Source organism: Pungitius pungitius, chromosome 17, assembly GCF_949316345.1.
Source record: "Pungitius pungitius chromosome 17, fPunPun2.1, whole genome shotgun sequence".
NCBI lineage: Eukaryota > Metazoa > Chordata > Actinopteri > Perciformes > Gasterosteidae > Pungitius > Pungitius pungitius.
Window position 1 is genome coordinate 17,246,959 of NC_084916.1, and position 17,460 is coordinate 17,264,418.

The window sequence follows — 17,460 nt, forward strand, 5'->3', positions numbered from 1 at the left end:
CTTTGAACCAAGACAGGAAGTGAGGGGACAGACTCCTGTGGCTATCCCTGATCTTCTTATGACATCATCACTTAGACAAAAACCTTTCATTCGACATCTTTATATATTAATTCATACGTCTTTATCTATTGTCCCCCTGGGGACTAATAAAGTATCTATCCATCCATCTTTGACTCTCAATCCAAACTGCTCATAAAAGCTTGCTGTGCAAAAATGTTCCAATCATTTCTACTGCTGCTGATGCTCACATTTTGGAAACGTGGTGCTTTCTCTTTTAGAGGAAAATCTTACTGCCGTCTGGCTTTCATTTGTGCAGCTCGCTCTCAGAGACTCAAAGCTCTGAGTGAAGTGTTGGGTGTCACCAGCGGGTGTGCAGCAGGAATGGCACAAACATCAGCGTCGTTGCATCCTCACAAATGAACCCATTTCTCGCTTTTTGATGCTGTTCACAGCGGCGTCAGGACGGTGAAACAACTCATTAAAAGTTCCCATTCCCAAAGCATCTCCATCTTCAGGGATTAAAAGTGTCTCCTCCCACGTGCCTCTATAGAGAGGAGATGGCAGCAGAGGGAGGTCAAAGGTAGAAAGGTAGCGCTCAGGGTGTGAGGAGCTGGTCCCGACTCCCTGATTCACACACTGCCCACCAGGTAATGAGACTAAAACATGCAAATCTTATCATCACACATATGAGAGCAGCATCCAAACCTCACTGTTGACTCATTTTAATCTTTGGCAAATCGGCCACTCGACGAACAAACGGATTTAGTTCTGGCTAAATCGAATGTGCATTAGTTAAAGTTCACCACAAACTGAACTCTGACCTTTACCTTTGAGTACGATGTGAATGTTTCTTGTGATGGTTCTTAATAATCCACACAACCCAGTTTTCATATAGAACTTTTAATGAATATATCTATATATATATATATATATATTTGTATACTGATATTTTTTTGTCTTTTCCAGCAGGGATCAGAATGTTGTATTGCTTCTCCTCTTCCTCGTTGTCCTTCCGGTGAGTCCGGTTCAGGTTCCACTGTAGTTCTGACAAAAGGAGCCGGTGCCTCTGGCTGGATTCAAAATGGCTTTCACATCACAACGTGAACCGAAGAACGGCCACGTTTTCACAAACACTTTACAAAAAAGGTCAAATATAAGTTCAGGACGCGTTTAGGGATTTGAAAACATTTCACACAAAGGCTGATGTACTTTGTACTTTTTACCACATCGACAACACCGACACGGACACGTTGAGCTCCCTCCCCGGGGCTGGACCGCAGAGACCGCTGGAGATCTGTCCATGTTCTTCTTCTACATCAATTTTCTGGAATTATTGCGCTTGGTTTGGGATGATGATGATGATGAGGATGAGGATGATGATGATGATGATCTGGAAAACAAGTCCCGCCCCTTTGTGCTCAGTCAGTTGATGAAAGTTGTGTCCTGCCAGACAAAGAGCGTCATCCTCATTTATTGGCAACTGTTGGCCAAATAATTGATGACCAGACCCAAGAAGAAAATGGGGTGGTGTCCAAATTGGGGGGTCCATGGATGGAGGGTGGAAGGTGTGTGTGTGTGTGTATGGGGGGGGTGGGGTATTTTTTTCCAGTCCAGCCCTGCTCTCAGCACTTCAGCTACTGACAACTTGTCCCAGGCAGGTTTGTGCTATTTTAGCCCAAAGTTACAAGTATAGGAACTCTAAACAATATACCATTGAGAATATCTATACATATCACCACAAAAATAAATAGATTAATATAAATTCTATCGCCAACAATTATACACTAGTCAGAACATTAAAAAACACTGATTATTAGGCTACGTTGGTAATGTTCAGAAGAAATGAAAAGCCTGTGTGGAAATAATGACACACTGCTTTGGAGCAAAAATAACCCTAAAAACACCAAAATAACGCACAAATTAAAGTGCAATGATGGATAAATAGAAAATTAAAGAAAAATATTATTTGGCAAAGGGGAAACGAGTAAAGTGTGAGTAAAGGGCGGATCGGGGTGTTGCTGAAGGGGAGCATGCTCAGTCAACTCCACTGAAACAGAAGGATGGAAAGGACCCGCTCACTCACACCGACGCCAGTGTGCGCCACCGAGAGAAAGGAAACGCAAAAGTCCTTGAAACAATTATCAAAAATTACAAAAAGAAAAGATCTCAAAAATGTATAAATACCCTGCAATAACCAGAACGATCATAGAAACACCAGCAAGATGATATTAATACTCAAGGAGGTACAATCTCATGTAGCCTAGAGACGACCCAAAGATTACCAATTACAGACATTATGTGCTTTTGTTGAAGGAAATGGATCGATAATATACTCAGTAATACATTTATCATTCTAGATTGTGAAATAGTATATAGTTATAGCTGAAAGAGAGACGGAGGGAAAGGGTTAGCTGTTAGCCGTTAGCGGTTAGCTGTTATCTGTTAGCGGTTGTGCTCTCTACCTCTTGCAAGGTTCAGTGGATTCAAGAGTTCAGAACATAAGTCCAAAATTCAGATTTAAGACACGAGAAGAGTTTCAATCCAAAGCGTTGTCCGTTTCAGAAAAGTCGTACTTTCCTTGAAAAGTTGCTGTCAAGCCTCAGAAATAAGAAGGCTCAGAAGGTTTTACATTTTCGGGATAATTTTGCACCATAATATGTTTTCTAATTGTTGTGTTTTTGATGACGACTTTATCACGTAATTCGAATCTCACGCTCATCATTTTGTGTTGAACCGGTCGAGTTGTTCCTACGCAAAGTACATAAACTTAGCATATTCTCTCTTTTTTTACCTTTCACGATAAAACAAGTGTTTTTCCCTCTTGTTGATGTGCTGTCCCTGGGTGAAGGTGAAGGTTCAGGTAATATGATGTACAGTATATTCTACCATTAAAATGTTTAGCTTTGGACTAAACCCCCCCCTGAGTGTAAACTGAATAGACCCCCACCCTGATGCCTGTGGTTGAGCCCTTGGCAGGAACACCCAAAGGATGCCTCCTTGTGGCCTTCGGTCTGAACAGTCATACAAACACTTCAGCAGACTCACCCTCACAGAAGCTCCTCTCCACCAACACTTCCATTCACCCTGAAGCTGTGTTCAGAGACATTTATCCTATCTAATATTTACTAACGCTAATTGACGTGTCCATTGGACCGTTCCTGTGTGGACAGCTCGAGGCACAAGAAGAGCCGTCTCCTAACACCTCTCACGTCTAAACGAAGACTGGAGGAACCGAAGCGTCCTCCTCAGATGGACACTTGTTGCGTCGTTTGACCAAACTGTGACAACTGGCAGTGGTGTGACGGAGTGAAGCGTGAAGACATCGGTCACTGCAACTGACCCGATGAAGAGGGGACAGGCTCAGGTGTGTGTGTGTGTCAGTAGGTAAGGTATGACCGAGGTTAAGTAGCTTCCTTTGACCTTAAATTAGCAATGAACTGATCACCGAGCTGAAGGTACCCGTCTGTGGCTCACTGTTCTTTCTAAAAACAGAGTTTTTATTTAATTTAAGTGATGCTTTAAAGTGTTTAGTGCCTTGATTGGGTGGTTTCCAAACTGGACGCGTTTTAAACCAGATTCCGTTTTACTTTTTAATACCGGCATCGAGTTGTAGAGTTGATTCATTGCAGAGGGGTGAAATGAATATTGTTGAGCTCACTCGCCTTTCAGCAAGGCACTAACCCCCCCAAACTGAAACTTATTTTACTGCGCCGTTGACAACGTTTTGAATCTGACGCCATGACCATTTTAAGGCAGTCGTCATGAATTTGCGCAAAATGTCCATGACTGTAAATGATATCGGTGAGTAATCATGGCAGCTGGATGCCCCCGGGCTCAAGGATGGAGAACATCTCCGGCCCTGCCCTCCCGCTCTTTTCAACCGCCGCACCTCCTCCGCATCGACCCGCTCCCTCGCTCCTCGCTCTAGACGGGCGTGGTTTTCCTGTTCAGAGTGTCTGAGTTGCTGTCCCGCTCCCTCTTGGCTGTCAGCCGGTCCAGGGTGCCCATGTTCCCCCGGTCCCTCTCCATGGTGGCCGTGGATATGGGAGCCGACTGGGCCGGCGCCACGGCCGACGTGGAGGTATTCAGCGGCGCCGCGGCCTGGGCCACGGCCGCCGCCGCCAGGTTGGACTTGGAGTGAGACGGGAGCGTGCCGCTGCTTATCGCCGCTCCGCCGCCTCCGTCTTTCGGGAAGTAGTTGTGGAGCTGGTAGAGCGTGGCGCGGTCCACCGTGCCGTAGAGGGGCGGGGCGCCGCCGCCGAGGCTGCCCAGCTTGGAGTCCCGCGTCAGGGTGTACATGGAGATGTCGCCGCCGCCGCCGCCGCCTCCGCCGCCGCCTCCGCTCCCGCTGCTGCTGGTGTGGTGCGGGTTGGGCAGGGTGGCCACGGAGAAGGGCGGGGCCGACGGCGGCAGGCTGAAGGTCTTGGACGTGCCGATGGGCGAGTTCTCCTGCGAGCGCGGCGGGTCGGTGGAGCGCGAGCTGGAGCGGGAGCGCCGGCGGAAGCGGTAGCTGGGCAGTCGCAGCACGGCGTGCGTGGTGCTCTTGAAGAGGTCGGCGCGGGAGCGGCAGCGCAGCTCCTTGTTCTTCTCGATGTAGATGTTGACGGCGAGCACGCCCACCATCTCGGCCAGGATGAAGGACAGGCCGCCGAAGTAGAAGGACCAGCCGTAGGAGTAGTGCCACTTCTTGTCCTCGTCTTTCTTGGGGGAGATGTCGCTGAGGGCCGCCGAGATGTACACAATCACTCCGATGATGTTGCTGAGGCCTGAGGAAGTATAGAAGAAGACCACTGTAAGTTCTCCTGAGACAGGTTCCCCTGCAGCCTCATCACGAGCTCTCCTAGGCTGAGCTGCAGGAACTATTTCCTTTCAATGATACAGAAGAGAGGCAGATCATACGTAACACATTGCGACTGAAAGCTCTGAACAACCACAGCCAACACCGGTTCCCCCTAAATCCAAGACCACGGCGAAGCTGCGTCTCACCAGCAGCCACGAAGAGGATCCCTCCCCCGAGGACGATGTTCCTTTTGCTCTTGTAGAAGTTGCTGGACGCGACGCACACCGCGCCAAGCAGGAGCAGGATGGCGCTGAGGATGGGGAAGATGCTGGAGGCTCGGACCACGCCTACGGACCAGCACACGATGAGTTTAATGTTCACTGATTCATGATCATGAAGATGTGATGAGCATGTATTCACAGGCGCTTCTGTAGCACATGTCGAACACGTCATTCCCCTCTTTTCAAGAGAAGAAGGGCTTGTATGCTCGTGTCTAAACAGTTACTGCTTTAACAAATGTAATGACAAAAAGAAAAAAATATATTTGTGTTATTGGGTTAGGCCAAAAAAAGCAATTACAAACATTGGATATTTCATAAAAAAAATCTAATAAAAAGTATTCAATGAAAATAATTGTCATTGGTCAAACTGGAACATTTAAAAAAAGAATCCTTTTCTTACACAATACACAACAACATTTAGGAAAAACAGAAAAATCAATGAGATTGTTCATCCTTGGTAAGGTGGAGGATCTTCTGCCTGCTTCACAGAAATAGATGTTGTTATATAGTATATATTTATATATATATATATATATATATATATATGGATCAAACATATACTTTAGGAACCAAAAGGTTGAGAACTGAATGCACAAAGGGCGCATGACGTGAAGCCTGAAAGCTGAAAATAATCCATTAGTGAAGGCTGTGCTTTCAATCCATCCGTGAAAAAAAGAGGCTTTCTGTACACCCCCAGACTCCCAACCCCATGCACCTGGGTATTTAAAACACACACACACACACACACACACACACACAGCTCAAGCAACGCTTTGCTCGAATCTGACATCTGTGTGGTGATGTCCACCCACCATCCCTTCTGTCCCTTCTGTACGGGTGTGTGATGAGATGGTAACGTGATGGTGTGTGTGTGTGTGTGTGTGTGTGTGTGTGTGTGTGTGTGTGTGTGTGTGTGTGTGTGTGTGTGTGTGTGTGTGTGTGTGTGTGTGTGTGTGTGTGTGTGTGTGTGTGTGTGTGTGTGCGCGTGTGTGCGTGTGTGTGTGTGTGCCACTCACGCAGCAGATACTCTGCAGAGTCCTGGTCGTAGTCTGCGTCGTCGGGGAAATGATTGATCTGGGAACACACACCTCGCTTCAGGCCTGAACAAACAACAGAGAGGAAGAGGAGGAGAGCGTGAGGAAGGGTTGAGGAGTGGGTGGGGGGGTGGGGGGGGGCGGACATCTATGCTGAGAAAAATGTAAAATGGTGGGAGAGAGTAAGTAGTGTGAGAGATAAGAAGGAAGAGGAGGGGGAAATAGAAAAGAGCGACGAAGGAGGAACAGAAGTAAACGAGTCACAGGATGAAAAAGACAAACTGAAGACGAGAAACTGATGATTTGGACGATTGGGACAAAAAATGCAAAAGGAAGAGAGCAAGAAAGAACCTGAGCTGTGAGAGTCTGATGGCTTCTTATCGTAGCATTTAAGCAATGCTAACATGCTAATGTCATGAAGAGGTTTACCTCGCTCTCGTTACCAGTCAAACATTTAGCAAATAACACAAAGGGCAGCTGAGGTCATGTGTACATCTTCTGGGGACAATGAATGTTACATCATACAAGTAGAAACTTTAATTTTGAGCCTGTAAATCGGAACAGAACCTGCGTCCGCCGGCGTACGCTCATGATTGACAACTCGTGGACAAAGTAAACCTCCAGAGGGAGGAGCGATGGATGACGGACAGGTGGAAACACACACTTCGCTTCACCCTCTTGCAAACAAACACGAGTCGTCCGAGAAAAGCCTGAATCGATCTTTTCAAGACAGAATATCACATACATCATGGATGATCTGGGACATAATTAGTAATATCATAATGGGACCAGGAAGTGATTTAAGAGAAGGAATGATGGGCCCAGATGACAGTAGTCGGGCAGAGTACGTAACTCAAATATTTATAATATACGTGTCAGATTGGATTTCAGAAAATGCTGCTTCTCTCCTGTTAGTGTTAATTATACTAATGGCACAAAACCAATGTTATAATTCCCCGGTGTTTGAATGCCACTAGCCACCCATTAACTCCACCACAAGAGCCTTTTAACGCAGCGGCTCGGCCCCCGAGACCTCCGAGTGAATTAGTTGTGTTTGTGCGTCCGGCTGTCTGCGGCAACGCAGGAGAAAGCTCTCCATCAGTCCGTGGATGAGTCACCCCTCAGACTGGAGCTGTGTGGATGAGCTTCATGTTGAATGCACATGTAGGTGTTTTGTGTTCAGCAAGGCAGACGCAGCACAGCTCAACCCCCCCCCCCCCCCCCCCCCCAACATCCTGAAATCCTCTCCTCTGAGTCGCCCCAGAAGCCAAAAACAGGTTCAGCAACAAAAAGAAAAAAAAAACACATGACAGTGGCTTTTGTAACGTGGTCACAGCGCCGCAAAAGGGGACAAATTTGTGAAGCCTCCACAGTCCTGGGGTGTCATTGTCCAGCAGATTCCCAGCGGGCCGAAGGACGCCGACGCCTCTGGACCAGAAAACGAAGGCTTCGCTCCGCTGTCGTCCCCCCCGACGGCATCCCGAAATAAATAACGACGACGCTCCTTGTGTGCGAGGACTCTCACATGTAGTTACGTATCGGAGAGAAATCACCAACGTATGGAGAGCAAAGTCAAACTCCCTTACGCCTAGTCGCTCTGAGCCGAAGCGGAAAGCGTCACCGCATCAAGTTCCATTCATTTTTCTAGAAATATACGAAGCCAACAGCTTTTGTCCTGGTAGGGCTCCAAATAATTATATATATTTACATATCAAAGTGTGTGTGTGTGTGTGTGTGTTTGAGCAGAAGAACACCTTATTCATGTCTGTTCGGATTGTACTGACGAAGCACATTGACCTCAAACGAGACCTCCCAGTCACCAGCGCATGAGAAACCACGCGTGTGTCTGCCGTGAAAGTGGACAACAAACGGGCTGGGATGAGTCTCTCTGAAGAAGATTCAGCTGTACCTTCCAGGCAGCAGATCCTCCAGAGGCCCGAGTGGGTGAGGGCCCCGGGGTCCTTCTTGTCCTTGTTGTTGGCGTCGTCCTGGGACGAGTTGGCCGTGCTGTTGCAGATGAAGGCGCGCGCGTACAGCCAGTAGTCCGTGCCGATGGCCACCGTCATCAGGGCGAAGGCGGCGAAGGCCCCCATGGTGGTCAGCAGCACCTGGATGCCCCGCTCGCACCACACCATCGCCGGGCGAGGCAGGAAGCTGACATCTGACCACGGGCAGAGAGGCCAACCAGACGTGATTAATGTTCCCAATGCATTGATCTGTTAAATATTTAAGCATTGATGGACCTACTGTCCAGAGTTTCTGTCACAGAAGAAAACAGCCTGAGGGAGGAAGGAAATGTTGGCAGCTGAGGAACAAAATATAAACCCGGAGTATAAAACATCAAATATGAATTAGAGAAATGAAGAGTGGAGGTTGGGAGAAGGACTGCTGGGGGACAACGTTCCTTTGTAGGCCTGTCAAGAAGATGAGAACAATTTGAATAACGTTAGAAAATCCATCAATTCGGTTTTAGTGAAATTCTCTCTGCAGGTTTCACTTTGCAGGTGTTGAGGACAATTCTTTGGAATTTAGTTGCTGATAAAAACAACAAAGGGACCCTCAGAAGGTGCAAATAATCAGGGGAGGCAGAAGAACGAAAAGAGATGCGACACGAATTCAAGCTGAGAGGGGAAGTGAGAATCAACACTTCATTGAAATGAAAACTCTCTGTTCTCCCAACGGGGGGGGGGCAGGGGGGGGGTCAACATCCCAGCGTGGGCTTTGCAGGACCTACACCTGAGGGCTGTTTCCATGGCAACACTAGCCTCTCAATAACAGACAGGTGCTGGTGCTGTGCCCCTGAACTGCTGCATAAGGTGAGAACCCAAAAAGACAGCTGCACTGAGAGGTAAAGCAGCCGGGTCCATTGTAATGGTTCACATGGTCCATCTGACTGGTTTCTCTATCGATTTCTCCTTGTCCCTTTACTTATGTGTTGGTTTCTGTTTCTGAAATCTATATTTCTGTCTGTATTTTTTCATATTCAATATTTTCCAATCAGATAAAGAAAAGCTTGAAACTTGTGCTGCTAAATGTGACTCTATGAATGTCAGATAGAAACACACATTTCCTCTGCTTCATTGTAACATGGTTCATCATGACTGCCTTTTTGTCTTCTCCAATCTGAATATGAGCTCGGTTACACAGACTTCAGGGCAGATTACGCAAAACTCTCCAAGTGTGTTTGTGTGTTTGTGTGTCTTTTCCTTCACGATGGGGATCATTCATGCTGGTTTGTGTGTTTGAACATCTATGTGTGTCACGTGCAGGATTCCACACGTGCATCCGGTGGTTGGTTGTTTGTGTAGGTCTACCTGTGTGTGTGTGTGTGTCTGTCTGTGTGTGTGTGTGTGCATGTTACCTGGAGGTAAGCTCCTGCCTTTCGTCTCCATCTCTTCTCCTCCCGGCTGCTGCTGTACTTCTTCTTCTTCTTCGTCGATGGAGATCGCTCCGTAGCCCCGGTCCAAGCCGCCTCCATCCACCGTTGATCCTTTGCTTTCTCTCTCTCGCCCTCCCTCGCTCCTCTTCTTCTTCTCCTCTTTTTACCTTGAGCACTCCTTCTTCCCAGGCCAGTGGGGGGGCAGTAGTTCACTCGGCGTCCTCTCCTCTCATTGAATTGTCATGGCAGTCATCTTAGCCACTGCAAGAAAGAGGCGAAGGGGGGGGGGGGGGGGGGGGGGGGGGAGGAGCAGATGATGAGGAGAGTGAGAGAAAAGACAAGAGGAGGGAGATAAGCATAAAACAAGGAGAAGCTGAGAAAGGGATGGAGGAGAGGAGAAGAGGAGGCGAAGGACGTGTTTGTTTAACAAACGTGACTTGGGTCTTGAAAGCAGGAGGCGCTGCGATCCAGAAGCGCCTCTCTGTGAGGACGATGGTTCTGAATAAAGCAACAAACAAACATCCAGAACCTGATGCTGGGGGAACGAGCCCCATGTCGAGCAAGAGGAGCCAGTTCGCCTCTAGAGAGAGAGAGAGAGAGAGAGAGAGAGAGAGAGAGAGAGAGAGAGAGAGCAATAGAAAAGAACAGGCGTTGCGAGAGAGCGTACTCGATTCCATTGCCATGGCAACAGTGACTTCCAAAGTCTATAGCTGGTGAGTGTGTGTCTGTGCGTGTGTGTGTTTGTGTTTGTGCGTGTGTGGTGAGTGTGTGTGTGTGTATGTGTGTGTGTGTGTGTGTGTGTCTGTGCTGGGGGAGTCGAGGTGGATGTAACAGCTGAATTTTGCTGAGATTAAAAACGAAAAAAAAGGGTGAGGATTTCATCTGTGTGGAGCCTGGATGTCATGCATGAGTGATGCACCCCCCCCCCCCCCCCCCCACAAACACACACACACACACACACACACACGTTCATGTTGTAGACGCACACGTCTGCATTTGGCAGGAAGGAACATCCACGGCAGAGATGACGGACTGAAGCGTTTCAGAACAGAAAACCCCCCCGTCGGGTTTTGCACGTTTCTTTTCTTCTGCGAGCTTTTGGCGAAACTGCGGGACACCGAAAATCTACAAGGACGCCATCAGCGGCACAGCAGGGGATCCCATCAACAGCACATCTACACACACCTCTGACCACAGGCTCCCTTTGAAGACTCCTCTGTTCAATGAAGGTCACACGGACTGACACACAGCAGCAGAAGACTGAACCATGACGCTGAGACCTTTCTGAACAGGGACAAAACTTGAAGAAGTTTTCCCAGAAAGCTCTTCTAAATGCACATAGAGTAGTACAGCAGCCCTACAAAGCCTCCATGGACCTGGTCTGTAGAGAATGTGGACCGCGGTGAGATGGGAGACCCCAGAGCAGAGGAGCAGTGAGCGAGGAGTCCGTCCAGAGAGAAGAGTCCACACCAACGCTGTCTCAGACCCTTCAACACCTCCGGTGAATGCAGGCTTTACCCTACCCCTAACCCTATGTCCTTCAACTTCAAAAGTGCATCCATGTCACAGAAAAGGAGCTCATCGCAGGCTGGTGACAGCATGGACCTGGAGGTGTTCTCCTTAAAGATGGATGCTTGGAATCACTGATCTCACACTGCAGCATTCTGTACGATATGTGTATCCAAATCAATTCATCTCAAAAAGGATACATATATTTATTTTGAATTACAGGAAAGCCCAATAGCAAAGAAAAATGATGGATTAAAAAAGAATTTGGAATAAACTTGATTCCATATAATCTTGTAAAAAATGTAGAACTTTGTAATTGGGAAGAGAATGTTTAGTAAATCCAGTGGTCTCAGCTGTATTGAATCACCCATCTAGTGGTCATTAGACGAACTGCAGCTCAAGTGTTGAGCAGTGCACTCAGCATCTGATTGCTGCTTTGGAAGCCCTGGAGGACCCCTGGAGGGCTCCTGGAAAACGCCTGGAGGGCCCCTGGAAAACGCCTGGAAGACCCCTGGAAAACGCCTGGAGGACCCCTGGAAAACGCCTGGAAGACCCCTGGAAAACGCCTGGAGGACCCCTGGGACGGTTACGCAATCAGAGACAACAAACCAAACAAAAAAAGCAACTCAGACATGTTTTTTTGAGCTCAGGCCTCATAAAATGAACCTGTTTTATGGAGTGGACCATCGGCAAGGTTTGTGGTTCCACAACAACATGCAACAAACACATGCAGAAAAAGGTCTGCCGCCGGCTGCATGGGGGGGGGGGGGGGGGGGGGGAAGTCAAGGACAAATCAGGCGTGCTCTGCATCATGAATTCAGCAACGTATGAATCCTGCCGTGGATCGTCAGAGGATTATTACAGCAACAAACTGTATGTGATGAACCACAAACATGAACTCACAATACTGCGTGGAAAGAATTACTTCGTTATACCGTAAACACACTACGAAATGTCCTTTTGTAGAACGCTGCTGAGGAATTTGATAAAACTTGGAATCGACTTAAATGTCAAAGTGAATTCATGGTTTATATAAACATTTCATACAGATCACAGCAGGACATTTAGGGAAACTGATTTTTTTTGCTTAGTGTTTCCCTAAACATAATAGATAGCAATGGCACATGCTGCTTTTTTATTTGTATAATCAAACATGTGAGATTAGCTCGACTTTATTTCAGTTATTGATATATTGATTTATAAGGCTTTGGTGCACACGATGCTACACACAAGATCACATGAAACACATGCAACATGATGGACTCTTTTCATGATCAATAAACGTTTCTTGAGGAATGAGCCACGCACAGTTCGGCTATTCCATCCTTAGACCCCCCCCCCCCCCCCCCCCTTAAAAAGACTGCCTTACCTTACGTCTTCAGGTCCTCTTCAATCCTTCTTGCGATCTGCAGCTAAAAGTAGTTAAAAAAACTCTTTTTAAATGAACCAAAACGCAAAGCCGTCGCTCCCACGTGATTTCTGCGGGAGAACCACGCGCGCAACGTGCACACCAATGCGCTCCTCTACGGTTCTGAGCGCGTGCGCGCAGCGGGGTAAAGAGGAGGGATAATGGCGATCTCTTTACAATAAATGTTTGAATCAGTCGATGGCTTCACCTCTGCACGCGCAACTTCTGCAGCCGATGCAGGTGACGAGGCGCGCGCGCGAGAGAGAGAGAGAGGAGCGAGAGAGGGAGGTGGGGGGGGGGGTGTTGGGGTGGGGGGAGTTGTGTGTTCGCGTCCTTCATGCAATCACAGGAACAGAACACTCTGGAGCGCCAGCACAAGTTGCCTCTGACGGGTACTTCCGGTTCCTGTGTACCTGTGCAGGTGTCTATGGGCATATATTTTTTATATTTCTTATTTTCATATATTTTATTATACTTTTATTTAATTTGTATCTTATTGCTGCACTATGTCGTCATTATTGTACTGTCTTCTGTCATGCACCACCGCCAAGACAATTTCCATGTATGTCCAACATATTACGGCAATAAAACGTTTCCTGTTTCCTGATTCCTGATGGAGCTTCTGCTCCAGTCAGCTTCCTGTGTGACAGATGATTCGGAAGTCTCTTTCTAAATCTGCGGGGGGGGGGGAATGGAAGTGATAGCAAGCTGTCAATCACAGTAAGCCCCGCCCCAAAGCATTCCCTGCTTCAAAGTGTATTTGACTCATAATTCAATTAACAAAGACTTTACACCACTTGCTACATTGTTGGTGTATTATTTGCACATACACATCATTTAAGTGGCGTATACACATATATTGTATGTAACGCAGACATAAGACATCCCTGCTCCCCTATACAGAGTTATTCTGGACATTGTTAAACTGCTGTGCAACTCTGCCATTAGAGGTTGCCATAGCAACAGCATGTTCAGCTGAAACCAACTGCTGGTGGCAGAATAACAAGGAGACCAAAGTAGTAGCAGCGGTATGTTTCATCCATCACTCGCAGAGAGAAGTGTAATTATGAACGTGTTAAGTGGGGGAGCTGCTGGACGACAAAAATCACACCGCAGGTATACAACTGTAATGTTATACAATATGTAATAAAAGGTTTTTACATTTCATACATTGGATTAAATAATGTCAGTTTGACACAAAACTAGTCAAACTGGTTTCCTTCTGTATTAAAACCTGAATCCCATGTTCTCGTGTCTTTTGTCCCATAGAGGAGCTCTCTCTTTCTGTGTTGGCGTCCAGAGGACAGAGGCCTTCCCAGGTTTAATAAGGAAATAGGGAGACAAATAGCCCATATGGATCAGAAGGGCTTCCAATGTGTGTGTGTGTGGTTCAGGTGGAGCCACAGAAGGTGAATGAAGACAGACGGACAGGAAATCAGTGGCCGCTTCAGCAGACAAGGTGCAGTGACGTGGTCACACAGCGGGCGCACTGAGGGACCACCGACACGGAGCCTTTGAGGCGCCACGCGTGGCCTCAGCACGAGACGCGCCGGGCTTTCAAAGAACTCCGAAATCCAAGATTGAGACAAAGTGCTATGAAGAAGGAAAAGGTGTTCCATGGAGGGAGGGCAGGGGGAAAAAGTGCTTCAATCTCCCTCCTGGGATCAGCAGAGTGAGTCTATGCTGCTGGAATAATAATCTGCATTATAATAATACACCTAATATTCCACAACATACAACCTAAAAGGTCGCTGATAAGGAAGCAGGATGACTCATGCTGTAATAATGCACCATAATGCATCTATTTCCAGCACTGCGACTGCTACATAAGTGCTGCTATCGACACATGCAAATGTATTTTTTAAGTAATCAATGTTTCTAACAGTGACTCATTTAAAACCCTCTCCTTTGCATTAATGACACAGTCCACATACTCCAGTAGTCAACTGCTATACAGTGTCAAATATGGACAATTAATAACTATCAACCCAAGTGCTTGTGTTCTCATGTGTACGAAAGCAGCAATTTGAGTAATTAAAGGGTAAAAATAAATCTGGCTCAGTGTTTGAACATCTCGAATAAAGAGGAGCTGTGTGACCCTGAAGTGTGTGAGCCACAAAGTTCATCTAAACTGACTAAATGAAGCAATTTAACCCAAATCAATTAAAGACAATTAAAATAGTTCAAATTACTGTACATGTACGTTGTGTATTTGTAATATAAATACCATCTCAATCTAATTTGCTCATTAACATTAGCACTTAAACACTGAACTATGCACAAAAATGTGATAAACAAATAGGAGGCTGGAACCAGGCAAGCTTTATTGGTTTTAAACTTAACAAAACACTGCTGGCAGATACAAATCACACTGCTACGAGCACATATGCAGAAATGATGGAAGACAATGAAAGTTACATGAATTCCATTATCGGTTTGGAACAGGTGCTGAGTCAGTCAAATGTCGTCCGACCTAAATATGTTTAAAGCATGTTCAGCAATATTTACATAATAATCACAATTTGTCTGCATCAAACACAGGAAGTTAACTTTTCAAAAAGCTGTTGATGACATCACAGCGCTACGTCTCTGCTGTGATGTCATCAGAAGTCCTGACGGTTCAGATCTTAACACTGAAAACAACTCCTCAGAAGTCAGCTACATACGTGTATCTGTGGTGTGTATGTGTGTATGTGTGTGTGTGTGTGTGTGTGCTCACTACACAGCATGAATGCTCAGCTTTGGCAGTTCAAATAAATATCTCAAAACTAAGCAAGCGCTCTTATACTTAACTGCTGAATGCTTTAGTTTCCACATATGCATAAAATATGGTAACGTCACCGTTAGTTTGCTACACTGTTTTCCTCTTAGTGCCACAACGTAAAACACTTTTTTTTTTAAACCGTCCACAAACCGGGCGCTATGCGGGGCCCGATTGTTAGTGTGCTACAACAAGAAGCAGTCTTTAAGTCCCTGTGCAACATGAAAACCTCAACGGGAGTCCATCTGAAAAGCTCCAGTGTGGATATGAAGACATAACGTAACCCTACCCTGTTAGACTGCTGATGGAATCGGGGGTGCTGGATCGCCTCCTACCATGTAATTCGGTTTTTAGTGACAGTAGCTGGATGGCCAGAGTCCACCGACCCTTTGCTGCCGTGACCTGAAGAGAACACCTGGAAGAAGTTTTTATTCGCTTTAGCAGTTCATGTTATTTTTTACCGCTATTATTCATTTGCTTTTTCAGTTTTTACATGACTTCCTGCCATGGCCTGAAACTTAATACACTAAAAATAAAAGAATAAAAGGATCAATTGTTGTGTTGGAGACACCAGACACTGGAGATCTGGCATCTTAAATCACATGTCTTTCAATCACATGAATCTCTCCCCTCGGACCAAAGATTGATCTCTGTGAAAGGGTGTAGAATCCGACTCCAACGGGTGTTAGCTGAGCTGCCTGCGTGAATAATAGATGAAACAGGAGGTACGTTGGAATGCAAAGCCATCTGTCACAGTGTGCCCCCCATGTCCAACTCTTCAGTCTCATATCTTCTTTTGTAAAATCAGGAAGGATTCCATTTTAAAGGAAGCACGTTGTCATTAAAAAAACAAAAACATTCAGGGATAATGTGAAAATATACCTGAAACTTTCTCCTCACATTCTTCCACTATTATCACTGATGAGTCGACAGATGAGTCTTATTCCAGTCTGTCATCTGAACGGACGAACCTGGCTTTCACTCGTCCTACACACCTAAGAAATAATATTCTCACTTCCATGGCAACAGCGTCTCCAAGGCAGCCATTTTGATTTCACCAGGGGCGATCACCGTGGAAACGGACAGTTCCCGGGCAGTCAACGCTAACGCTGTGGAAACCTCCCGAAACTCCCACAGAAGCTCTCCAGCTGTGAAGCCTTTCACTTAGGTCTTCTGTCTTCTGTTTCATCCCACAAAATGTTGAACATTCATCCACAAAGCTTCCCTCTCCAGATACAAACAGCGTTGAACATACAGTGAAACAGTGATATTTACACCCCACACTCAGTTTCAGAAATGTATCATTTGGCATGAGATTAAAAGCGAATATATATATATATATATATATATATATATATATATACAGTTGAAGACCTCTAAAAATGCACAGTTTACATAAGAGTTGTCATTGTAGGTCATGGTTCATGTGCAAAAGTAGTTAGCGATACTGATTATTAATAACGCAAGCATTCATCATCATAGTGGCTTGATTCTTTTCAAATGGTGTTTGTTATGGGCATGATCGGGAAGTAAAACATGGCTTTACGCTTTTGATTCCCAAAATAAATGAATCAATCGTACCTTACCGAAGTAAACTTGTTGTTACAAGTGTTACATTGTGTTACAACAATGTCGGAATTCCTATTTTTATGTGGAAGCCGTTTTTGGTGAAGAAACAAATCAGATCAAAATTACTCACAGTAAATTTTAACATTTATATTAATCAAAAGTCTTTTGCCAACCCTGTGTCCTAAAAACTAAGTTTCCATGCAATGGAGCTGCAATCTCATATATATTTAAAGGGGAATAATTTTCCCAGGATTACAATCACAGATTTAAACAAGTTACAGTTGAGGTTGTGAACTGAAACAAAACAGAAATGCCACAAAACAAATTGTTCATGTGAAGGCCTCCAAACCCCCATTAGGTGGATTTAAAGATCATCGATTGTCTAAAGTTGAAGTCTTGTTTCGCACGGGACACAAACAATGTTCCCCCGGGACGAAGAGTCACTTCGGAGACGTTGGTTGGACTTCTTGTTTGTGATATTCAGAGGAGAGCAGGGTGGACTTTGGGGGTCTGTGATGATGGAGCAGTAACCTGCTGTCCACTTCTACAAGCTGTAAAGTCTCTGCAACAAGCCCTCACAACAGCGGGGGGGGGGGGGTTGATTGATTGTTCTGGGAGCTTCCTGTTTGCTGAACTGACGCAGCTTTTTGCTCTCTCGTGGGAGCACTTTGATCTTTGATCGTCTGATGGTTTCAAAATGTGTCTAGAAAGTAATCAGACGAGGGGACGTTCCTCCCAA

The 17,460-nt window shown here is 46.0% G+C and overlaps 1 protein-coding gene across 1 annotated transcript; it reads right to left on the minus strand.

The window, feature by feature from the left end:
- Nucleotides 1-884: 884 nt before the first annotated feature.
- Nucleotides 885-12,632, minus strand: LOC119218971 (voltage-dependent calcium channel gamma-4 subunit). The gene is made up of 6 exons (XM_037473793.2): nt 12,353-12,632; nt 9,457-9,735; nt 8,005-8,256; nt 6,078-6,161; nt 4,987-5,127; nt 885-4,766 (listed from the first exon to the last, which is right to left on the minus strand). Exons 2-6 carry the CDS (start codon nt 9,485-9,487, stop codon nt 3,925-3,927), a joined length of 1,350 nt encoding a protein of 449 aa, XP_037329690.2. The 5' UTR covers nt 9,488-9,735; nt 12,353-12,632; the 3' UTR covers nt 885-3,924.
- Nucleotides 12,633-17,460: the final 4,828 nt, after the last annotated feature.